The sequence below is a fragment of the Coturnix japonica genome, chromosome 23, assembly GCF_001577835.2.
Source record: "Coturnix japonica isolate 7356 chromosome 23, Coturnix japonica 2.1, whole genome shotgun sequence".
Lineage (NCBI taxonomy): Eukaryota > Metazoa > Chordata > Aves > Galliformes > Phasianidae > Coturnix > Coturnix japonica.
This window is the reverse complement of record NC_029538.1, coordinates 4466797-4491478: the sequence shown is the minus strand read 5'-3', so window position 1 is coordinate 4491478 and position 24682 is coordinate 4466797. Positions and strand designations below refer to the sequence as shown.

Sequence of the window (24682 nt, the reverse complement as noted above, 5' to 3'; positions counted from 1 at the left end):
GGAGAAGGAAAGGAGAAGGAAAGGAGAAGGAAAGGAGAAGGAAAGGAGAAGGAAAGGAGAAGGAAAGGAGAAGGAAAGGAGAAGGAAAGGAGAAGCGCTGCCCACGCTCGGATCGCGCCCAGCCCCGCCGCTGCCGCTGGGATGAGGCGGTCGGGGCGGCCCGTCGGGGGTCGCGTTGTGGTCGGGACCCAAATCGCAGCTTCGAGGGGGCGGCTCCGCTCGGGCCGAGCAGCGGCCGGGACCATCCCCCACCCGTAGGGCGGCTCCGGGGGTCGCGGCCGGGCCGGGGGATGGGGGAAGGGGGGTCCGGGAGGAGCCGAGATGGGGGGAGGGCCGCGTCCTGCACGGCCGGAGCCCCACGGCTGCGTGTTAACCCCGGGGTTAACCCAGCTCAATGGGAGGAAGGAAATCCTCAGCCTCGGGAAAGGCCGAGCGCGGCCGCTTCCGCGCCGTGGGGAGGGGGCTGCGGGCGGGCCGGGCTGCGGGCACGGAGAGCAGGACCGGGATCAGCCCCGAAACCTCCCGTCCCCGCTCCCTCCTCATCCTCCTCCTCCTCCCTTCGCCCCCCAGCGGCTCCCGGCGCCGCCCCGCACACCCCGCAGCTCCGCGCTCTCCGGGCGCCCCTTGGCGGCCATGAAACGAACACACCGACAGCTGCTGGGAGTAAAAAAATATGGTTTTTCCTTTTAATTACATCAGTTATCAAAGAAAAGAAAAAAAACAAACCAAACAAAACACCAAAAAGCAGTGGTAACAAAAATACAAAGCTCTGAGGGCTCCTCGGTTGTTCTGCCATCAGTCGAGCATCAGCTTCAGTTTAACTTCTGCTCTGAGTCCCTGCTGGCAGAGTACGAATAGGCCTTGCCCAGCACCAGCCGGTCACGCAGCAGCTTGAAGAAGGCGTAGTAATTGCTGAAGAGGATCAGAGCCAACGAGATGGTCTGGTGCCACTTCTCGGAGGAAATGAGCGAGTAAAGCTGGTAGAAGATGACGGCTCCTTCCAGCAGGATCAGGATGTTGAGGATCCTCAGAGGTTTGCTGAAAAAGAACTGGAGGGAAGGCTGCAATGAGGCACAGATTGATGGCAGAACCTCCCAGCTCTGATTTAGGCACAGCTCTAAGTGCTGCACTGCCAGGTCTAACCCACACACAGCCCTGGATGGAGGCTGGGATGGGGCAGAGCAGCTCCAAAGGCAGAGCAGCACCAGTGCAGTGGAGCAGGGCTGAGGACACAGGGGCTGTTGTTGTCCTGCCTGGTGCCACAGCTCAGCCCCCAGCAGGAAATGGGATCTTACGTGGAAGCGGAAGTGTGAGACGTCCGATGGCACCGCCACGTTGTAGTGACCCACAGCCTTGTACACGTTCTTGCTGTGTTTCACCAGCACTCCCTGCGGCCACATACACTCCTCTGTCCACCTGCAGAAGACAAGCAGGGGGCTGTTATGTCTGCTGAAAGAGCAGGACGCGGCCTGAGGGGGATGTGCTGCCTTCCCACTACAGCTGGGGGGACACACGAGCTTTGTGCTGCGGCCACTTGGTAAGCAAAAAGAAGAGACACAGCTGGAATGCACAGCTCCCTGCACAGACAAGGAAGGGGAAACAAACAAAGCTCCAGCCCTCGTCCCAGCAGAGCTCCTTACTGGTGCTGCAGCACGTTGGAGCAGAGCGCTGGATCCACCTTCTGCCAGCAGCCCAGGTGTGCTGCAGCTTTGTGCAGCAGGTCGCAGTAGCGCGCAGGTAAGAGGTACTGCATGAGAATCACTGACGTGCTGATGGAAACCAGGAGGAAGAGCTCGCAGGACCAGCGCTTGTCGTAGTACTGAGTGTTCTGTGGGGGGACCAGGATGTGTGACAATGTTTGGACAGGCTCACCCAACGCAGCCATCAAAACACGGCAGGTAAAAGAAGGGCTTTTCACACTGCTGTGAATTGTGCTTCTAAAAGAGGCGCCCACATAGTGTGGCTGCTGTGCAGCTCCTGCACACACCGTGCTTCCCATCACCCAACATGGCGAGGTTGTTCCTGAGGCGCACACAAACAGCCCTCCAACCTTCCCACATCCCAGCCAAGCAAGAACCACACATACCCCCTAACCCAGCACCCCCCAGTCCTCCCCAGCCGGTCCCATGTTGGGGTGACACCCCAGCTCACCTTCACAAACCAGACAGGCACAAAGGCCACGTAGTAGGCACTGAGCATGGAGCTGACCAGCACCTCTTTCATCCGCCAGTTAAAGTCCATCTTCAGGTATTCCACCTCATTTCGGATGAGATCTGGGGAGAGGCAGCAGGCGTGAGTGGGCATCGCCTCCATGCCGTACATCTGCCGTGTGTGCTGCTTCCAGGTTTCCTTCAGGACTGTCAAGTAGTCTCTGCCCCTGAAGTTCACCTCGCTGGTCTCTCTGGGGCCAATATTGGCCACCTGGGAGAAGAGGTTTGTCTTCCGAAAGTCACAGTTCAGCTGGAGGAAGGGAATGTACATGCCAAACCTGCAGCAGCGGAGCACAGAGAGCTGGTTACTTCCTACCAGCACTGCAGGCAAAACCTGAGTGTGCTACATAGACACCACCAGCACAATGACTGCAGCCCACCCCAAAGGGGCTCTCACAAGTCCTGTTGTTGTGTCACCATGTGCTTATTTACACTCAAGCTTCACATCACCCGAACGACACCCACAGCACTGTTAGAACTCACACACAAATGTCCGAGGAGATACTTACGGGTAGCACAGGAACAGGAGATTAAGGAAGGAGTAGGTTCTGAAGAGGTGAATTATTGAGCGACACAAACTCCAGCCTGTGCCGGTGAGAACAGCAAAGCGAGTGACCACCAGGAACACGGAGCGTGGCAGGGAGACTTTGCCACTCTGGGAAGCCTGGAAGGAGAGCAGAGAGAGCAGGGCAGAAGGAAGGCATTGAATCCTCCTCCAGGAGCACAGAGATGGGCAGCACTCAAACCCGGTTCTTTGCAAGGAATCAAGCAGAAGCTGGGCAGCCTCATTGAGGCAGTAATTCAGAAAGGCCTGCGGAAGGGCAGTGAGAGCCACAAGCATCGATCTGAGCTGCTCACTTCTGGTCTTCCAATTAGAAAACATGCCCAAGTTTCTGGCTCATCAGAGCCTGAAATTCAAAGGGACACCGAGCTCCACGTTCCACCCAGGAGGAAAGAACAGCTCTGAGATCTGTACACAGGCTTTACCTCCTTCACAATAGCGACAATGAGGCGGCGCGCCAGGACGATCGTAGTCACCGTCAGCACGTTGAAGTCGATAAGGTGAAAATTCTGCAGAGATAAGAAGAAAATGGTTTCACTTCCCATAGGGCAGCAGAAATCCACATTACACAGGGAAGCTCCTGAGATACTCTGCTCTCTTTCGACTCTCTTCCAAGATCAGGAAGAGAAAACCAAGCAGATGGGCAGTGCCAGGTGAGCAAAACCTCCCGGGCTGTGGAGTTGTGTGCAGTTTGTACACAGCAGAGACAGAAAAAATCATGTCTCATAACCCCAAAGAACCTGCAGCCATCACAGCCAGCAGCTGCCCCGCAGCACTTACCAAAGATGTGTGTGAAGGCGGGTGGGACGGCGGGTACCACCACACGGTTTTGTAGATGTTGATGTAGTGGACAAACAGAGCGACCAGATGGCAGAAGAAGAGCTGAAGTTCAAAGAGCACACTCCTCTCCACAGGCAGCTCGGGGATCTTACAGTGCCGCAGGGGAATGACCGCCTGAGTTGCCAGAGGTGGGCTGGAAAGCCCCGTACCTGAACCGCTCCTACGAGGCAAAGAGAAGGCAGAGGTCACTCCATGAGACACAGCACTGCCCGCCTGCATGCACAGCACGATGCAGGAGCAGGTGGGCAGGGTCAATAGCTGCTACAAACCAGAGGTGTCAGCACCCCAAGGATTCCTAGAACTGCTGCAGTGCAGGGAGAGCAGGAATTTCCCCAGGGAAAGCAAGATTTGGAGCCAGGCCAGCCTACAGCAGCAGCTCATTCCATATTGAATCCCTCATTGAGAGGTTGAAAAGCTGTGGCTGTGCTGTGCTGTTCAACCAGTAGCCATTTAATTAACTGCAAGCGTGCAGACCCTGAGTTGCTATTTACATTTTCTAAGTGCTTGAACATGAAATACAGAGCAATTAAACAGGAGCCCTTTCTCATTCTTCAGCTTCTGTTCCACTAATCGAGGAGGAAAAACAAGTTGAGTCAGAGCCGTATATTCCTGTGGGAGCACGCACACAACTCCAGACACCAACCCTCCCAATCAAAGGGAACTAAGATACACTGATACATCTCCACTGGTTTGCAATATTTGACACAGAGCAGCTCTCAGGTATCCAGAGCACAAGGCTGCACAGACTAATTACCTGAGGTGTGGCTTTGTACTTCATTACCTACTTAGTGATAAGGATGGCTGTGCATGCTCTCACAGCACTGGAGGTGCAGGCTGGATTGCTCCACTTTTGGTGGCCTCGCAATAACTTGTTTGAATAACTGTATCCATACGCATTCCTTGCCTAAGGTCATGAGCAGAGAGTGTGTTAAAACGGGTCTAAATTTGCTCAGCAGTTCGTAAGGTCCCTCCTGCTTATGTATTTCTGTTTGCACGAAGCTTCTCTTTCTACCTCAGAAGCAGAAAGGCAACAAACCAGTTGTGCTAGAACCTGGAACCCCCTGCAATGCAGCCTGTAGACAGAGCTGATCTCTGCCCTAGGAACACCTCACCTGGCACAGGAGGCACAACAGCCAGGTCTCCACAGACAGGCATGGATGCAGCATTGCCTGCACTCTCCCTTTCCCCCAGCTGGTCTCTATGTGCTTTTTGTGATCTGACACAGCACTCGGGCACACTGGAACCCAGGGGAGACCACAGGATGCCCAGCAGGGCTCACACTCCCTCATTCCGGGCCGTACCTGGTTCTGGATCGCACCCCGGTGACAGACGAGCTGCTGGAGTGTCCGGAGCCGCCCGCAGCGCCGGGCTCACACAGCGGGTTCCTGCAGTACGACGTGCGGTTGGGGCCCCGCCTTCCCCCTGCCATAACAACGGGCGGCTGCTGGGCTCCTCACTGCACCGCTGCGCCTGCAGCCCTCGGAACTGCAAAGAGAAAAGCTCAGGAGTGAGTTTGGCAGCGGGGAAACGGCTCCGCCCGGCCCTTGTCACCGTGGGTCAGCCCAGCTCATCCCCTGTGCGCTCTATGGGGACAGGGACAGACACAAACAGCGCTGAGGGGCTGCTGGGCCCACAGCCCGACCCGACCGCATCCCATAGAACACACAGCACTGACCATAGGCCGCAGTGCCCATAGCGCTGCCCATAGGCCTCACAGCCCATAGCACAGCCCATAGCACAGCCCATAGCACAGCCCGCAGTGCCCATAGGCCGCAGAGCTGTGGGGCTGAGGGGGCAGCGAAGCGGCCCACAAGGCCCAGGCCCAGGCCCGGGCTCCTCCTCGCTCCGTCCCGTTCCATCCCATTCGGTTCCGTTCGGTTCCGCCCCGCCCCGTCCCGCCGCCCGCCCTCACCCATCTCCGGCGGCCGCTCAGCCCGCGCAGGGCCCAATATGGCGGGCGGGGCCGGCGTTGTACGGCGGCCGTTAGCGGACAATCCTCCTCGGTACCGCGGAACACGCCCCCTCCGGCCACGCCCCCCCACCGCCATTCATTGAAACGGGAACCGCTGCCGTATCCGGCCCCAGTGTGAGCCCACCCCAACAACCCGAAACACGAACCCCCGGTAACGATGAGCAGCCCCGCGGTGCGGAGAGAAACGGCACCGACTCAGGTGTTTGGCGGCCAAAAGGTCCGTGTTCGGTCTTTATTAACATCGCCAGCAGTTACAGTCCCAGGGGCTGCTCTGCTGTACAGCCCCTAACAACATCCACCCCAATATTAACATCCTCCATCTGCCTCCTGTGCTTCCCATGGAGCAGCTCACAGTCCTGCTGCCCTCTCCTAAGCTCACAGCCCTGCACAGGAGCATCTTCTGTTCCTCATTGCTTTAGGATCCCAGCAGCATCCTAAACGCGGCAGAACCCCGTCCTGCAGCAGCAGCAGTAGAGAAGTGTTGCACAGGAGCAGCTCGTGGTGGCACAGTGCAGGCACAGCTTTGCTTGGTTCCATATCCAGCTCCATGTGCAGGCTGTGCTCTGATGCTGCCCCTCTGCAGTTTGGAGGCAGCTGGAGGAGCAGAGCTGGCACTTGGCTTCTTCCAACTCGCAGTAAAGGGCTCCTGGAGCTCGTTCCTTCAGCATCTGAATGCAATGCAGCCAAAGGAGCAAAGTGAGCGTGGAAACAAACATCTCTATTGGAACATATGGCTCCGCTGAGCAACGACAGCAAAGGGTTCTGCTCTGCGCTCCTGGGATCTGAGCTTCCTGAGAAGAGGAATAACATCTACATTGGAGATGGCAGATCCCCACCGGCCTGAATGGCTGCAGACATCCTTCCCCCTCCAATCTTACCAGCAGGGCTCGTGTCCAACATCTCACCCGACGTGCTGAAGGTTTCCCAGTGACGGCAGCATTTCCCCAAGCTGTGCCGCACTCCCCACAAGCACCATCTGCACTCACAGCCCTCGTGGCTGGGCTCTGTAACGGCACCTCCTGCTCAGCTCAGCTCCCAGCACACACCCACAGCTGCTGCCCCCCCCCAGGGGTCTGTGCCAGCTGCCCCCTGCCCACATGGGCTCCTCAGAGCAGCGATGTGGGGCAAGGAAGGAAGGAAGCTCCTTGATACAGGCTGTGCTTTTGGAATATTTTTAGCATATGCAGTTATTTGCAATATAGTAAGAGTTACACTGCCCCGTAACATTCAACATCTTCACATAAACAAGCAATAAATGTGATGAACGAGCAAGCTGTGCAACCCCAAAGGCAGTGCCACAAGATCCACTCCTACAGCTAAAAAACTGCATTGTAATAGATGATCTCTATCAAAGCTTTCCCACTCGATATAAAAGTTGGGCCTATTAAGAAAGAAATGGCCAAGATTGGAACAGCCCCATCTAAGCTGACGTTTCAGTCGCGTTGTAATGGAGATGCATCACACAAACAGTCCCCTGGATTCCAGAAGCGATGCCTTTCCCTAACAGAATTACAGCTCCAATTTTCAAGTTAAAGGCAGAGAATTGCGGGTAATCTCACTCACTATTTCCACACATAACCATTTTCTTGTTCCTAACGCTCTCAAGAGAAGCTCGTTGGGTAGCTCTGCATTTCCATATAAAATAAGTCTTACGCCCTTCTACATCCTGCTCCCAGCGCTTTGCACAGCGCTCTTTTGAAGCCGTTACACTTCTCCAGCAGCACAAAGGCTGATTTCTTTGTTCTCTGATTTCTGGAGCTCAGGCTTACAGCGATCTCAAGATATGAGAGAAGCCAACAGAGCTGTCCCCAGAGGACACACTTGGGGCTGCTGCCTTTGGGGCCGCAGGGGAGACACGTCCTTGCTGCATGAACGGGTCAGTGCAGCGTGATGCCGGAGCTCAGCACCCCAAGCACAGCTCAGCACCCCAAGCACAGCCCTGCATGGCCTGCGAGCACGTGCTGCATTTATGAAGGCACTTACAGAACGAATTGCTGCAGCCACAGCGGCCACCAGAGGGAACCCCATCACCAGCACTGCTGAGCGGAGAGACCAGGATGAAAATCTCTCCCTAAAGGGCAGTGAGACCCCAGCAGTGCTGCCCAGAGCTGTGGGCATCCATCCATGGAGGTGCTCGAGGCCACAGAGCAGCCGTGGGCAGCCTGAGCTGGGGGGCAGCCAGCCCATGGCAGAGGTTGGGACTGCATGGGCTGTAAGGCACCTTCCAACCCAGCCATTCCATCATTCTGCATTTCTATATTTCCTTGGGCTGCCCTGTTTCTAGAGCACCAGGTAGCAACAACTTCAGCGCTACCTTGCAGCTATGAGTGCTCACATGAAAGCCAGCATCTCAGCCAGCAACCAGCTCTAACCCTGACCACAGCATCACTGCTGGAGCTGCCCTTCCCAGCACCCATTTATTTGTGGGTACGTAAAGAACGGCTCCAATGTAACAGCTCAGATGGTGCTGCCCCCTCTGCCCACACAGAACGTGTTCAAAGCTTGCAGTAAGTGGCACAAAGAAGCAGACAGACTCACCCACTGCGCTGCCCCTCCTCGCCTTCACCCCTGGGTCCATCGCCAGCCGCTCTGCGCTCCTGCAAATTGAAGGCATCCATCAGTCTCCTCAACACGAGCACAAACAGCAGCACAGACTCCTGCATGCAATTACACAGGAAGGAAAACATGCAACTTAAGCTGAGCTCGGACCATTTCGCAGCCGGTGTCAATAGTGGGGTCTACAAAGGGCCACCGCGGAACGTTCTGAACAGCTGAGCAGATGCTTTGGCAGCACTATCTACATTCATTTTACATCTCTTGGTATTTAAGCTCGCCGATTCCTTTTTGCCCACATTACATTACAGTGCATTTCCAAAGGGCACGTTATTCAAGTTAGCGCTAATTATACGTTACCATGTGGTTGGTTGGTTGGTTTTTTAATGTTTATTTTAAACATTTTTTTTTTTCTTTTTTTTTTTTTTTCTATTTTTTTGGTGCAAACCTTTTACATGAAAATTAACACTTGGCGAATCGTCTCAATAAAGTTTATGCGAGTTGCCGTCACGGTTTATGTAAAAGAGAAATGTGCTATTAAAATCAGACATTTAGGTTACCTTTTGGGCTTTGCGATGCATGTTAGCTTTACACATCCTGATTCTCCTGCGATAACTTTCCTTTAAAAGGGGGGCATAGGGTGATCTTTTCATCAAGCAAGACATTATGCCCTGAAAGCTGACTCCAAACCAGTGTTGAAAATGCAGTTATTTACACTTTAATAACAATCTACAAATACAACTGTTTGTTTTAAAGCACTCCCCTCAGTCATGCACTGCTACCAGCAGTTTGTTTCCTGATGCTCTATTTTTCACCCCCGAGCAGTTTTATTCTCTTCCCCCTACGATGCCAGATCGTTTTGCATTGGGAAACACAAACAGTTTGTCACGTCTCTCTGAGAAGATTTAGATGTTTAGTTGTATGTATACACATAAATACACACATACCCTTGGGAAGGATACAAGGAGTGACTGCAGCACCCTTCTCCAACAGGGATATGTTTCTAAGTGGCTTTCTGAGTAAAGGCTGCCTCCGGGTAGGAAAGGCATCATCCCAGCCAAGGGGACGGGGGGATTTACATGCACAGAAAGCGAGCTCCCTCCTCCTCAGATTTCTTAGCATTAGCTTCGTCACATTACTTTTACAGGGGCCATTTCAGACCCAGCCTGCAGCCTGCCTTACTCTGAGGCCACCTGCAATCCAAATCAGTAATTGAGCAGAGCACCAAAATCACTTTCCAGCACACAGAAGCCGGTTTGTGGCCACAGCCCAGGACCAAACTGCCTTCAAACAACTTCCAGGGGGTGAAAAACAGGTTTTAACTTTTTTTTTTTTTCCCTTTTTTTTTCTTTTACTTTTTTTTCCCCTTTAAATTAAGCTGAACTTGATAAACTTTGGGTAAGAATTGCAAAAAAAAATAATATAAAACCAAAAAACACCACGTTTAGAAAGTCTCCACGTTTTAAAAAGACAATTAGCTTTAGCATTAATTTAAAATGATTGGTAAAAAAAAACACAAAAAAAAGAACAGCTATTTTACTGCTCAACCAAAAAAATGACAATTCATCACATTTACTTTGATTAAAAAAGGACTAAACTTTATTGACAAACTGCGGCAGACATGTTGACAAGTTTTAGCTACCTATTTAGGCAGACTTACACATGTAGCATTTAATCTTCGAGAACAGAGTGGGAGGACCGTGTACGAATCCCATTAGGACTTTAACCTATGTACAAAGGGAAAATCGTCCTCATTTTTTCAGCTGCAGCGTCCCTTTTTACGCAGAGCTGGTGTTGAGATGCACTTGTTCCAGTCAGTGGGACTGCGAACACTGAGCGCTTTGGCAGTTTAAAGCTCGCGCTGCATTACACGCCCCCAGAGCTGGAGAAAGGAGAAGACTGCAGTTTTAGAGAATTCAGACCTATTCACTTCATGCTGTGTTTTCTAATATCAAACACTGGGCAATCAGAGCCGCGCTTTAATTGGTTTCCCTCTCGTAAGTTCTCCACCCAGGACCGTCACAGTGGGATCCACTTCCCAAGCATCTCTCAACACCGCGTGGTTGGGGCTAGATTTCAAAACCCACTTCAGGAAAGTCAATTTTACAAACCTAATTTCTTGATTTTTTTTTTGGTTTGTTTTTGTTTTTTTTTTTTTTCCTTTTAGGTCAATTATCTTTTGGTTTTTCTTTTAAAAAAGAAAACTATTTAATTTGCTTGAGGATCCTTTGTATTAAAATTTAAACTGAAGATTCACCAGCCATCTGCTTTTAAGGAAAGTTTGAGGTCTGAGGTTACTCCTAAACGGTGGCAACCACTACCGTTACGTTATCGTTTTAGTGCTTAAAAACAGCCCTGAATTTTGAAATGTAGCCTACTTTGGGATTCTGCAACTACAGCTTTTATGGGTTCCTTAAAACCGAACTGAAAGGTTAACAAAACCTTCGTTTCATATCTGCTAAGCACGCCATGTCACTTTTGAAACTAACATTTTAAACTGGTTTGTTTGTTTGTTTTGTTTTGTTTATGGAAAAAAAAGGTACAGTTTTATTTATCTAAACAACAAGGAAAGAAAAGCAATCTACACACTCAAAAAAAAAATAAAAAATAAAATTAAAACCGGTGCTCTATGTCTATTTAACTCATTTTAAAATACTACGTACAGAAGCCAGAATGCAGGGTGAGGATGGAGTGGGAGAAAAAGGGCCACGAAGAAAAACAGTTAGACAATTACTTGTCTGGTGTGGGCAAAGCAACAGGAATCCTGGGAGATACAAGAATCAGTAACAACTGTTTGCTCATAACTGCTATTTTTCCCTCATTTTGTTTTTAGTAACGTCCGTATGGGTGCTCTCTGTAGGCGCCCTTCACCGGCCGGGCTGGCGGGGCCTTCAGGGAGGGCCTGGTACCATTCCAGTCATCTTGGCCTGCAGAAAAGAGAGCGATAAATCAACGCTGGCAGCGAGCTCAGGGCCCGGCGTGGCTGGTCCCAACAGGGATCTGCATGGGGCTGATGCGATGCACCCCTCGTCCCTCCCCAGTTCTACAAAGATCTCTTTTGCAGAACGTTTAGGGAAGAGCTGCTAGGCCAGGATTCCCCACTCAGCCTCGGCTTGGACAAACCCAGTGTCTTTTATGAGTAATTAATTTCAGCAGAGCCGCAGCCAGCTCTCAAGGCAGCCTTGGCAGCCAGCCCCATGCAGGCCCTGCAGTCACAACCTCTCGGCCGTCAGCACAGACCTCCATGCCCCACATGGCTGCAGGTCGTGTTCCTCCTGCAGGAGCACCAGACCAGGCTGTTCTTGTGCCAAAACACACCTAAACCAGGGGCCGTTTGCAGCCATTGGGAGTGCAGCATCTGCTTGGCTGCAGACCTGCATTCTTATGCCAGCACTGCACCAGCACTGCTGGGACAATACACAAGGCAGGACAGCCATGAACTTCTACCACTGAAACAGAGTTTGCACCCCACTGTCCCCAAGCTGCCCCGAGCCCCAAACAACTAAGCTCAACTTTCAGTTTGGTGCCTGCATTATCCATACTGCTGTGCCCGCTGTAGTCCCCGCTTCACCAAAGCAGCCTCCCAAACCCCAAGGCCAGCCGGCTGCTATTCCTGCTGCCATGGAACACGCTCTGATTTTCACAAGTCTCCTGCCTGGTTTGACAATTTATTCTTCTGATTTTGTTTTCATGAAAGCAGAGACCAAAGGAAATTACTGTGGATAAACAGATTAACTGTGGCAACTTCATGCCAAGCGTACAACGAGCGTTTTGGCCTTCATACCCCAGACAACACTGCTCTCCTACCAAGCAGGAGGCACAAAAGCCTCTTTGTGCTGCGTGACTGACACAGGCAGCAACCCAAGCCGTCCCAGAGCCATTCTGAACGGAGATACCCAGCACTGCTGACAGCAGCTGCCTATTCACACCCACCTCAGACTGGAAAAGCAGCCCCGATAAGCACCTGAATTTGCCCTTCTCACAGCTCACGCCCAGGGCACACCCAGAGGCAGGTCTGGCTCTGCTCACAGCTCCCAACAACAGCAGGGCACAGGGATTCCCTGTTTCTGAGAATACCAGAATCCTCTCCATGCTGGTCATCACGGCTGCCAGCTCAGTTCGCTCACACCCTCAGGCGTCTGACGGATGCTTTGCTGCAGGCACTGCCTTCAACACAGTGTATTTCCACACCACTGAGCAGCTCACTGTGAGCCTTTCACTGCTTACAGAGGAAGGAAAATGAGTCTTTCTTATTGCCGTATGCAGATGCCACTCGTAAGCTCAGATACTTGAACTAGCTTAAAAAACAACGCAGTCACCTAATCCTTTATTGCCAACACCTCAAACAGAAGGCCTATGGCTTTCAACAGCCTGTGATTTACATAGCTGTGCTCAAATTGGCCTCCCACACTCCTCGGTCTAGCCTAAGTTGATGGCCTTAGGTAATGCACATTAGCCAGACTTCACAGACTACCTGCAAGTCATATCGAACAACATTTTTCCACCTAGTCAAGGGAGAGGCCTTAATATGACATTTAAAACCATTTTTAAAGCAAATGTGTAGTGCAGGCAGTGTCAGCTGGAAGGGTTTTGAGGATAAGGAAGCAGATGGAGCCATGCATTCATGCAGCTCAACAAAACATAATTCATGAAACCAGACTGCAGCAAAAGTAGTGCTGTGGGTGGAAATCCATAGCTCTTAAAGTACTCTAAAGCTACCAGGAAATGGAAAGATATTTCCATAGTTAAAAATGGAATTTTTCATCACCTTTGAGACAACCGAGCTAGATAAGAAGCTCAAAACCACATCATGCCTTCAGCTGCTCTGATCTGCGTAATCTGTAGAGTAAAAATATTCTACCATGAAAACTATTTAAGGTCTTCTCAGTGTCAGAAGTTTCTGCTCAGAGTGTGGAGCAGCACTGGACAACAGCTGACTGACTACAAGCAATTCCCAACCACATACAGCTGCTACGCGCAGGCAACTCCCAGCTATGTACAGCCCCTACAAAAAGAACAGGATTCCCAGACATACCATAAGCTTCATAGGTTTCCTGTGCCTCCCCGTGTCCATAATCATAGTATTCTGTGTCCCTGGAAGAGTAATTATGCTGGTTACACACAGTGCTGAGATTGTATTCCTGATCTGACACAACCTGCACAAACACCTGAGCAGGACGGGGCATCTTTGCTCTCCATGGCCATGGTGTGCATTCGCTGCTTCAATAGATCTGTCAGCAACACGGGGACATTCCCAAAGGATATTTCCCAGGGACTCCAGGATTACAGCAGAAAAGGGCATTTCCTTACAGCTCACACTCAGAAATAAGCGCTTCTATGCTCTTAAAAGAGAAAAGATCACGCATCACTTTCCCAGTAACAGGTGGGAGACTTACCCTTGGCCCTGGCTGTAGTAGCCTTCGTAGCCCTCATAGCTCTGGTCTGCATATGCATCATCATAACCCTGAAATGGATGATACAAATGGTGTTAACGGAAAGATGGAAGGTTAACGACTGACCAAAGGGAGCAGCAAAAGTGAATTCAGGTTACAGGAGTTTTTGGAGCAGCTCATGAATCCCTGCCTGCCACGGGGAAGGGATTAAGCAGAAAACATGGGTGGGCAGCTAAAAGCTGCTTGTGTGCTGTGGCTGGCAAGGAATGAACCACGCTGATCTTTACAATTAATGGATTAGAAAGTGACTTACATGTCCAAGGCTACAGCCTGTCTACAGTACAAATCCATGCACTGGGAAGTCTGTAACTGTGATATCACATGCACAGATTTAGAGACAGACAAAAACCAGTCTGCTATTTCTGACACTAGCAGCTCCTTTTGAAGCAGGCAGTCGCCCAGCACCACACCAGCATTCGCAGTACTGCTCCCTGCTTCAGTGCAGTACTCTTGGTTGTGGCCTTTAGGTCCAGAAGGTTCAATAACTAAACACAAGACCAGCCATGTGGAATAACACCCAAGGGTAGACAGGATCCTTACGTATTCCTCGTAGGTTTCTGGCGCGGGAGGAGGAGGAAGTGGTATCCGCTGGATGCCGGCTGCACGTGCTCTGGGTGCAGGAGCACCCCGGACTGCTGGGGGGGGAGGCACCCCACGGGCTACAGCTGCTCCCCGGGCAATGGCACCACGCACCGGGGCTCCTCGCACCATGGCCCCCCGGGGAGGAGGCGGCGGAGGGGGAGGACCGACACCACGCCCCCTGGAAGGAGAGGAGAACAACTGTGAGCTGCTATTGCTGTACAGCTGCTTACAGCAACCCTAGAACACAAGTGCTTGATAAATAAATCTGGTTACCATTCGTTAAGCTATGGATTACTTGTCAAGAATGAATTGTTAATACTGTATTGCATCAATTAAAAAAAAACAACAAAAAACACTCTTCTGGGATGGGAACACCAGTGCATTACACGCTGTGCAGGAATAAACCCAACACAGAGCATTGGCTGAGGGGTTTCTCAGAGCTCCTTTCCAGCTGCCCTCTGTCACTGACCAGCAACGACTGCCACCCCTCCAGCACTGTACAACCAGCGCTGAGGGGAGCAGGGACACTTCTGGGATGGACGGTCAGACAGAAGTACAGGCCACCCCTGTGAAATACGTAGTGAAGTGACTACAGCAACGGAGTGTTACCACCAATTCATCTCAGCGCCTCGACAGCAGTGACAGAACAACACCACCCTGTGACTTTCACAGGAAGGTCAGTTTAAACTGAAAATATGTATTCTGCTGGAGGCTGCAGAAGCAAACACAAACACAAACCATCTGCACGGCATTCTAAGGCCGACTTTCTCTTTAAAAAACAATCTTCTAGCTATTCTTTCCTCTTTTAATGGTTACTTTACGATGCTGATGATTTCAGACAGCAAAAGTAATAAGGAAGACATCCACTGAGCTAGATCATAACTACTGTAACTCCAAACATGCAGAATATTTGATGGCAGCTTGCTAGAGCAAGCCTGCAAAACAAGGCTAGAAAGCATTGGCCAAAAGCCAAGGTCAAAGTCAACAGCTGATGTACAAGAATAAGCAGCTTAACCTGATCTCGCAGCACCACTCTGAGCAAGATGCAGCATTTCCAGGTCCATGCTTTTGGGAAAGGTACCTTGGAACAGGTGGAGGTGGTGGTGGAGCTGCTCCCCTTCCCCGCACAGGGCCTCCTCGGCCACGAGTTGGCTCTGGTACACCGTTCAGGTAGGAGAGCTCCAAGAATTGCTCCTGACAGATATCATCCATCATATCCTAAAGAGGGGAGAGAGTCAGCTCCAAAGAGCAGCTAACTACAGTCTCTGCTTCAGGGTACCATAAGCCACCGTGCTGGAATAAACATGACCCAACGGTCCTAAATGAAAACCTGCTGGTTGGTTTCCCTGGGATCTTCTCAGCAGGCAGCAGCACACAAATGCCAGCTTACTCCAAAACAGCTGAGAAGAGCACAGTACTGTGTGTGTGCTGCAGATGGTCCCTGGGAAGAGGACCTGCTTGTGGGAGCTCTGGAGGCACCCGATACTCAGCACCCCAGGGACACTGGCAGGATTTATTTGCAAATGTTGGAGAGTTCAGAGGTTAAGTCAGGCAAGATATATCTCCCCTCAAGCACCCTACACTCCCATTTAAAGGCAGACAGGTGGCAATGAGCCCACATAACATAACAGCATACTGCAGTGTCCCTGACACGCTAAAGGAACAGGAGAGGATGCAGCCTGACGAAGAGTAAATAGCAATTTGCAAACGCAGGCTGTCTTCTCGCAGTCTCATGAACACAGAAAGCTTCTGCTCTGTGTGTTTTTATCACCCCAGGGGATCCAGCTTCAGGAATTAGCCGAGTCCCTGGTGAGCCATCAGAGGTCCTTGCAGCCCACCCCTCCCTGAGCACACAGAGGGGATCTTCATGCTGCCATAGCAACTCCACAAGGCAAGGAGTCTCCTGCCAGCTGCGTCTTCACAGCACTGCTGGCTTCCATAGTGACTGCTCTGACAATTTTCACAAGTTTAACACATTGTTTGAAGGCACTGATAGATAAGACTCTTTAAATAGCAAGGCTACACACTTGCCTTAGCAAGGCAGAGTTCTGTACATCCAAGGGTCTCCTTGAAGATGACCTCTTTCCTTCAAAGGCTCTTCACACAGTCATCTCTCTGTGTCAGACATATGGAAACCACCCAGCCACCATAAGCTTTGCCACGCTTCCCCATTACCTACAGCTCTTGGATTCCACCCACCCTTTTTGTTTCAGACAGAACATCTGAGCTCTCCCATCTCAGCTGGTGTGCACTCAGCTCTCTGCCTGCTAGAGCTCTGAATCACAGGCTGGACTAGCCAGAAGCTGGGAGCTCTGTGTGCTTCATCCCCATCTTGTTTTCTTCCCAATTTGGTGAGCAATACCTCCATTTCAATAATGCATGTGAGGTTCCTCCAGGCTCTGCAATTCTAGCTTTGTTGTATTACATAATGTAAGACTAACATCAAGTTGAACGTGAAGGTCTCAGAAACTTCACCAACAGAAGAAATCCCCCAAAAGACAAGAAACATCAGTTGTATACATGTCTGAGCACGAAGAGGTCCCTTCACATCTTACCAACTTAAAGCTATGGAAATATTGATTTAACAGCTGTGTCTCAGAAAATACCTACAACACTTGGTACATTGCTCCCAGGCTCCTGGGCAGCCATACTCCTCACTATCAGGTCACAGCAAACACTTCTGTGTACAGAGCTTCTGTTCTGACCAACCCTATGGAAATCTCTTCCGTGCCAAACACAGACAATTATTCACCTGCTAACACTGACATATGGAGCTGGACAAGCTTTCCATCCCATGTCCATAGTTAATACTGGAAAGAACTACCTATTTCAGGTTTGTTGTGCTACTGCCCTGGTAGTGTTCCACTTTGAGATTGATACTGCACATCTATCTCCTTAAATAAGCAAAGAGCAGCAGTATACATACTGGGACAAGGAACTTCTTGACTTCTTCCATGGCATGAGCCATCAGAGCATATGCTTCACAAGGGGGCCCAAAGACTTCAATGAAGACATGCAAATCCATATTTAGATGAGCATATTTAGGGTCTCCCCCTTTACGCAGCTCTTCCTCCTGAAAAAAAGCATATCACAGAATCCTAAATTAAACAAGATGTAGAAAAACTGCTTTTCTTTTCCTGTTTCCTAAGCCTTAGCAGGCTGAAAAAGCATTTTAGCTGTGTCTGCTCATATCGATCACGTTAACACCCTATGCACATGACTATACAGTTTAACAAAAAGCCACAAGCACACCCTGCAGGCCTCCTCCAGCTTTTCACAGCTGCCTTTCCAGGTGACTGCGATGTCAGAGTAAATGCAATGATGCCAGAAACTTTTCCCACTAAGCACACAGAAGCGATGTTCTGTTCTACACCCCCTACTGCCTGAGGTGTTCTTCACAGTGGAAGCGAAGTCTGATATCTCACTCATGCTCTAATTCTGCTCTTGGATATCTGTGTTATTCAGCTGGTTTTAAGAAGCTATAAATAAACTGGAGTGCAAAAACTTCTCAGGCTGCTGAAGTAAAAGCAGGAGGAAGTTACAGCCCCACTGACTGATTGTTAGCTCAATTTTAGGAGCAAGCAAATAAAAAAATAATCCATTTTTTTTCCTGCCCTGAAAGCCTCCTGGCTCTTTGTGATTCACTGAAGATCACCAGCAATGCACTGCTGGTAAACCATGAGAATTTACAGACCTCAGAGGGGACTGCTGGAAATGGGAAATGGTGGGTTTTTTCTGAAGGGGAAACTTATTACTTCAGCAAATGACATTTCAACAAGTAGGTAGAATTGGTTCTTACTTTAAAGACCTTGTTTATCACCTTCCATATAAGCTATCTGTACACCCGAGGTACAGTACATCAAAAGATGACGGGTTTCTGCAAGTATTGCTTATGGAGAAAGCATCCATCACACTGCTCTCTCAATTGAGAATGCTCCCAACAAGCACAGACCAATTTCACAAAGGTGAATTCCTACCGCCTTCGCTTTTCAATTCTGGTTTATAAAACGCTTTGGGAACATCTGCTTTTCACATCAGAATGAAAGGCATTAATGTATACTATGGTTTCAAAGGGTGGACATTACCTTTGCCTTATCTCGCATCGAACCCTTCCCGAGCACAGAGATCTTAGCACCAGTTTCTTCCTGAAGCCTCTTGATGGTGTTACCTTGAGGTCCCAAAATCTTTCCAACAAAGTTGAACTGTAAACAAAGAAGAAATATTTAGCTCCAAAACTCAATAACCTCAACGAGAGCTTCTCTCAATGTTAACCTGGATTACAAATTCAGTCACACCGAAAATAATTAGGCCAAAAACACAAAGGAAAATTTAAATTCCAAATTAAAATGCTCCCCCAGAAAATCAAACTAAATGAACTCACGGAAAACGAGCTTAATTCTAACTTCTATTCTAGCAGATTTACAGGCAGTCTTAAGAGTTAAACGTGGCCTTAACTGTAAAACACAGAGCTCTGCATGAGAGTCTATTCTTGTAAAGAAACATCACAACTGTGCATCACCATTTAGTTTATCCCTAGACATTCTGGAAACGTAAGACATGGAATATATTAGAAATAAGATCCTGCAAGCTTGCACAGGAAAAATTCCACAGTGATAGCGGCACACTGGCATAACTCCTGCTGCCACACTGACAGCCACTATCTCTAACATTCAGCCATAAAATCCATAGAAAACAAGCAAATCACAGAGATTCCATAAGCTGTTTTCTGGCCCTCACCTTGGGGTACTGTTTGACAGGTATCAGAACTCGTTCTTTCAGTTTCATATTCTTGTGAGAAAATAAATCCAGGTAGTTCTCTTCCTCATCCTTCTTTGTTGTTTCACCCTTCTGAATTTTTTCAATTTCTAAACAAGATAAAAATAGGGCTGCTTATATTCCTCAAACAAGCATCATTTTAGCGTTGGAATTGTACCAGGACGTACCACCCTCATCCTCTGTTAACACAGGAACATTGATCAGATTCATTTGTATGAATGGGATCTGGACAGACAGGACAGCCTATGTGCTGGCCCAGCTCACCTCTCCTTCCCTTCACACCTAAGGATTCCAGAAGGCCAAATGCAGGACAATGAATGATACCAGAGCAGCAGGGAATGCCCTACGATAACCTCATCGCTCAAGGGAGGAAAGTTAAGCAGCTGTGTGCATCCCTTGTGCTGTGCCTCCTGCTGTCCATCCCCATGCTCTTGCCCCCATGTGAGTGCAGCTCCCACGGCAGAGCCCTGACCCACACAGCACCCAGCCCAACCACATGGACTGAGTTCCTCTGCTTCAGTGCAGCATTGATCAGCAAAACAGGCAAATCTTTGGTAATTTTTTAAAGCTGATGCACCATTTTGAATCTGTCACAGAGCGGCATCAGCCAACACTGTGAATCCCAGTTATTTGACAGCATTCTTAATAACCAGAAGTCTCAGTCAGTGACAGCCCGGAGTTCAGACTGGATTCTGGAGCTGACAGTCCTCCCTCCAGGAATGCACCTTCATCACCAGCAATTCACAGCTTGAAGCAGGGAGCCCTGGGCACATGAGCCATCGAGATGCCCCAGCTTGATTCAACCAACATAACCACAAATGCTGACTGTCAAAGTAAGAGCCCCCCCTCCAAATGGATGCTGAGTGAGGACCCTTCCTTAAAGCTGAAGCACATCATTTCACCAGCAAACCCAGGAGCTATAAATATCAATTCTGATTCCAAAAGTGCTTCAAATACGATTCCCCACATCTCAGCGGGGAGGGAGCCACTTTCACAAGATCACACACAATTGGATCAGAGCTGCAGGGCAGCCTGCTCAGTTACCAGCATCTGCAGAGGGCAGCCGCGCTATCTCACCTGTCCTGCAATTTCTGCCCATGCTTTGCATTAAACGTTCATGTTTCCAGCTTTCAAAGGCTGGGTACCATCAGATGTTGGGCACACTGTCCACCCAGTGACGGTCTCAGACCCCAAACCCAGTCAGGCACAGCGGGTTATGGCTGTACAGCCTGAATGGAGGCACCTGGCACCTTCCAGCAGCCCCAAGGATGGGGGCTTCATACACACATATTCAGAGATCTAAGCACATAATTGAGTTATTACATTGCACAATCATAAAAAAAGCCTAATTTCTCCTTGGATCACTCCTAAGTGTGTCACCATGGCTCCTCAGTAAAAAAACAATACAGACGGATACAATCAGCTTTGAGGAAGATGGGTTGATTTTTGCTCTGCAAAGAAATGATCTCCTGAGGACAGAATAGAAATGCAGCTGGAGCTCTGTCAAGTCTGTAAAACAGAGCGAGGAGATGCCTGGGTCAGCTTCACACGCAGCCTTTTCATTGCAGCTGTAAGAACACATCAGAGAACCGGGATGTGGAACAAGCAGAGCACACTGCTGGGCTCAGCGCTGGGTAAGCACAGCTTTAAATCCTGCAGTACAGTGGGATCCTCTCTGCAATACTTTGGCTCTCCAAAAGCAGTGAGAATGTTTGTAAGAGTATTCTGCATATTAACAAAAAGGACTTTCTACACACATAATAATGAAAGCGCCCTTAGGCTGCCTTGCCAGAACAACGTGATCAGACTTCAGCCTCTGAAAAGCAAAGAATCGCACCCACAACACACAGCAAAACCTGATGCAACAGCAGCAACGCCTGGGAATGAGGCTGGGGGAGCAGCAAACAGTTAAAGCTGTGCTCAAAGCCTCAGCTCCAGCATCACCGATTCTGCAAGTGAAACCCAAAACCAGAGAGAAGAAAAAACCCTGACCCAAAAAGCAACCCGCAGAGCGCTCCGGCTTTCAATGTGGGTCAGTGCAGGTGGCCTCACGGTCTCCTTCACAGCACAGAAGGAACCCCCAAAGCTTTAAACAGGTGTGAGGAAGGAGCAGCCCCACACTCCCCGTGGTGTGTCCCTCTGGGTGTGCATTGCCCCTTAAGCTATGGACTGGAAGCAGCACTGAACGAACCGACGAGCGGAAGCAGTTTGTCGGACCACTTACTGATATGCAGCAGAAGCGTACGTACACCTCAGGGGTTAAGCATGCCTCATTTCAGTGCTGATTTTTAAAGGCCGTGTCAGAGGTGCAGCAGAAGGTTACCTTCTTGCCACGGGGAATGGCAGCAGGCTGGCAGCATGCGTGGCAGTGGCTTCCCGGACTTCATGGGGGCAGTGATTGCTTTGTCTCAGAAGAAATCCTATGGGGCAGGTAAAGGGGGGTTGGTAACGCGGCTGCATTGCAGGAAGGAGGCTCAGCAGCCACAGTGCCACTCCTGATCTCAGCCCGAGCTCTTCCCTAGCAAAACCACCAAACGTGGACCTGCAGCACCCTGTGCTCTGCCCTCCTCACCATCCCGCCTGCCTGGGAACATGAAGGACCTCCAAGATGCTCCAGGTAAAGGTGTGAGCGGAGCAGAGGCAGCTCACTCACAAAGCACAGGAAGCTCAGAGATGAAATGCCAGCTCTGTCCAAGGAGAGGATCTCCATGAAATGGAAATAGCTCAGATTAATGCAAGAACCTGGAAAACACCTCCAGCCGACAGACACGGCACCGGATGCCTCCTGACTATCCCCAGTGCCTGGAAGCACTGTGCCTATGGGATGTCAGCACCTCCAGCCCTGCAGCCACAGCAGCCAGAGCATGAATGAAAGCAAGGAAAAGGAAGCTGGTGTAGATCCTGAATCACGGCAGTGAGGAACCTCATATTCCAAGGTGCAAAAATCCCCGTTTGCAACGTCTGTTCAGGGTGCTGTGTAACACAATCCCACCATCTACCCCCTTCACTGCTTCATATCACACAGTACATTGTCTGAGGATCAGCGTTACATCACTGTGTGGCCTTTCATCCCAATCCCAAACAATGCTGATTTTTCTTTAGAAACACTGAACAGCTCCAGAATTACAAAGGTACTTTCAGGCTACTTTAAGGCTACTTTTAGACACCATTTTACACTCCCCAAACCCCCAGTTCTCAATATACCTGAAGCAAGCAAAAAGCACCCAGCCTTCTTCCAATGTGACACCTCACAGAGCTGCAGCTCACTATGAGCAAACTCCAAGTTAATGGAGAAGCTCATAAATCCTTGTTAGACCGCTCTGCAAACAAAGCTGGGCAAAGGGGGCTGAGAACGCTGCTCCTTCTTTGGGAATGAACACACTCCTCAGGTCTCATGTCACTGAAGGCATTAGCACAGAGCTGTGAGCATCAGCTGGCTAAACGCTTTTATTAATGAAAAACATTAAACTGATGGCAAATCGGATTATAAAACTGATTTATTTAGATCGAGGTGCCCACAAATGATGCCAAGTTACCCGTGACGACGTACCTCAGCTATCTGCAGAACAGGAGACAGCAATTCTTAAGAATTATTTCCCACATTAAAGGAGGAACTAAAAAAGCCTCGAGCGCTGCGACAATTATGGCAATATTCAGCAGTATAAAGACCTGAGGAATCATTTGGAAGCAGGATGACAAACGGCAGCGCACGGAGCTGGTTCAATGTGCTGCTATCCCTGTGCTGGCACCACCTGCTCAGCACCGCACGCATATTAAGCTCCAAGCGGCAGCCAAGATTTGAAGCTGTTCCTGTTTGAAGCCGGCTGTGGGCTCTGCAGGTGGCACTGAAATACAGGAACAAAACTCACCAACCCCTATGAGAGGTCAGAAAGCTGACATGGCTCTATTGCAGCGCTGGGTGCGAGGATGGCACCTCCAAGCTGCACATCCAGGGGTTAAAGCTCACTGATTTCACATGTTTTAGATATGGAAATGTCGATGCATAACCACAACACGACGGCCTCTTCCTAAAATTGCTGTACTTATTAAAAACAGCTGTTGACTACATTCCTAATTAGTACTTCAACCTTGTTATGGTGCCTATACTCAGCCCCAGCAGGGTACAGTGCACATCCCCACAGCCCGTGGAATGCTCAGGCTCTGCTTTTAGGCTCCAGCTGTCCCGCTTATCTGGGAAAAACAACCCTCCCGAGCCACAAGGTCAGTCTGCAGAATAGTCTGTATGAAATGCTGAAGGCTCCGATTTTATTGCCAGGTATCAGAGGCAGCTGAGCCCACCCCGGCAGCTGCACGGGGAGGGAGATGGGGAGGAATGAGAGCGGGCAGGCGATTGGACAGCGGCGATGGGGAAGGAGAAGGCAGCTCCGGGCACAGAACAAAGGCTGCCATTCCCATTCACTACTGAGGATCAGCAGCACCACGGAACGAGCTCTGGACGTGTTACCGAGTGGAAAAGCACAGATCGCAGCCCACGATCTGGCCGCTCAGCTCGGACCCCTCCCCCAAGGGATGACAGCAGCCAACCTCCCTGTACAACGAACCTTCGGCTCCCGGTGCCCTATAGCTCATATCACACACAGCCCAGCGCTTCATACAGAGCCGTTCCCAGCACTCGGTACCGCGCTGCCGCCACATTCCATCCCCACCCCCCGCTCCGCTCGGTACCTGCGCTGAGGAGCTGCATGGCGTGAGTGAAGGACGGGTCCAGGCTGTCCTTCTCGGCCATCAGCTCGGGCAGGTATTTGTTCTCGGGCTCCATCTTGTTGTTTCCCCCTGTCAGCAGCGGGGCGGGGGAGGCGGCGGCGGGGCCTTGCGAGCCAGAGGAGCCTGCCGCCCCTCCGCCGGTCAGCAGCGGCTGCGGCTGCTGGGCCCCACGGCCCCCCCCGCCCCGGGGAGACCGCCGCGGGTTGGGCCCCCCTTGGCGGGATCCCCCGGGTCCCCCCGGCCCGCGGCCCATGCGGGCGTTGGACTCATCGCGGCGCTGCATGCGGGCACGGAGCGGGACGGGCCCGAACGGCGCTGCCACCCCGAGCAGCCGCAGCGACGGGACCGGAAGTGGGAGACCGGAAGTACCGCCCCATCCCTCACAGCGCCCCCACACAGCGCTTCCCGCGCGACCACCCCACGCGCTTCTGCGCATGCGCTGTCGCGCAGCCCCTCGGCTTCACAGGGCGCATGCGCGGCGTGAGAAGGAAGCATTCTCCTTGTGCGCATGCGCAGTGCCGGGCGCGCGATTGGGAGAGCAGCACGTGCGCGGCGCTGTGGCGCCAGGCTCAAGGAGCTTTACGCATGCGCACTGCGGGTCCGACATGGCGGTGCGGGGAGGTGCGATGCGGGACCGGGACCTGGGATATGGGCCTCATGTCTTAGTGCTGCTCTGCCCGGAGCACTGTGTGCTGTGGGCTGGCTGCAGCAATAGGCTTTTATAGGCTGAATATAGGAGCTGCTCTGCTTTAGGGCCATCCCTGCTCCCAGCATTAACAGGAGCACCGGATGTGGATGCGATCACATCCCCATTGCTCCCTGCTGACACAACGTGTTGTTAATCACTGAGCTCTGACACACAGCGTTCGTTCAGCTACAGAACGGACCTGCTGGGCTGCACAGCTCCGTGCTGCGCTGTGCACACGGACGGGAGGGGCCCCGCTGCTGCTTCCTGCGGGCAGAGCACACAGCAGCTCTTGTTCCAGCTGCAGGGCGGGCGCTCCGGGCC

At 50.9% G+C, this 24682-nt stretch overlaps 2 protein-coding genes across 8 annotated transcripts; both read right to left on the bottom strand.

The window, feature by feature from the left end:
* Positions 1 to 658: 658 nt before the first annotated feature.
* TMEM39B (transmembrane protein 39B) lies at positions 659 to 5618 on the bottom strand. 2 transcript variants are annotated; one of them, XM_015883741.2, is made up of 9 exons: positions 5525 to 5617; positions 4914 to 5097; positions 3553 to 3772; positions 3198 to 3281; positions 2720 to 2874; positions 2152 to 2488; positions 1641 to 1828; positions 1296 to 1416; positions 659 to 1049 (listed from the first exon to the last, which is right to left on the bottom strand). In XM_015883741.2, the coding sequence occupies exons 2-9, from the start codon at positions 5039 to 5041 to the stop codon at positions 813 to 815; spliced, it is 1470 nt and encodes a 489-aa protein (XP_015739227.1). In that variant the 5' UTR covers positions 5042 to 5097; positions 5525 to 5617; the 3' UTR covers positions 659 to 812. The 2 variants fall into 2 exon arrangements, with proteins under 2 accessions (XP_015739227.1, XP_015739228.1); XM_015883742.2 differs by lacking the exon at positions 1641 to 1828 and having other exon boundaries at positions 673 to 1049; positions 5525 to 5618.
* Positions 5619 to 5784: 166 nt separating this feature from the next.
* KHDRBS1 (KH RNA binding domain containing, signal transduction associated 1) lies at positions 5785 to 24046 on the bottom strand. 6 transcript variants are annotated; one of them, XR_001559377.2, is made up of 11 exons: positions 23635 to 24046; positions 18910 to 19037; positions 18258 to 18374; positions 17099 to 17245; positions 15188 to 15390; positions 14131 to 14350; positions 13534 to 13601; positions 13173 to 13231; positions 10872 to 11064; positions 6463 to 8181; positions 5785 to 6375 (listed from the first exon to the last, which is right to left on the bottom strand). XR_001559377.2 is itself a non-coding variant. In XM_032448920.1 (10 exons), exons 2-10 carry the CDS (start codon positions 21333 to 21335, stop codon positions 10967 to 10969), a joined length of 1104 nt encoding a protein of 367 aa, XP_032304811.1. In that variant the 5' UTR covers positions 21336 to 21368; positions 23635 to 23741; the 3' UTR covers positions 9714 to 10966. The 6 variants fall into 6 exon arrangements, 2 of the variants coding, with proteins under 2 accessions (XP_032304811.1, XP_015739045.1); XR_001559379.2 differs by having other exon boundaries at positions 8123 to 8181; XR_001559380.2 differs by having other exon boundaries at positions 5785 to 6252; positions 8123 to 8181.
* Positions 24047 to 24682: the final 636 nt, after the last annotated feature.

What these genes read in the sequence shown, in the direction of transcription:
- TMEM39B (XM_015883741.2), bottom strand. Translation starts at nt 5,041, where the DNA reads ATGGCAGGGGGAAGGCGGGGCCCCAACCGCACGTCGTACTGCAGGAAC. An exon ending in TCCAACGTGCTGCAGCACCA is followed by an intron (nt 1,417 to 1,640) that starts GTAAGGAGCTCT and finishes TGTCTTCTGCAG; the next exon opens with GTGGACAGAGGAGTGTATGT. An exon ending in TCTCACACTTCCGCTTCCAC is followed by an intron (nt 1,050 to 1,295) that starts GTAAGATCCCAT and finishes CCTTCCCTCCAG; the next exon opens with TTCTTTTTCAGCAAACCTCT.
- KHDRBS1 (XM_015883559.2), bottom strand. Translation starts at nt 23,956, where the DNA reads ATGCAGCGCCGCGATGAGTCCAACGCCCGCATGGGCCGCGGGCCGGGG. An exon ending in CATGCAGCTCCTCAGCGCAG is followed by an intron (nt 19,038 to 23,634) that starts GTACCGAGCGGA and finishes TATCTTGTTTAG; the next exon opens with AAATTGAAAAAATTCAGAAG. An exon ending in CCACCTCCACCTGTTCCAAG is followed by an intron (nt 14,351 to 15,253) that starts GTACCTTTCCCA and finishes CTCTCCTTCCAG; the next exon opens with GGGGCGTGGTGTCGGTCCTC.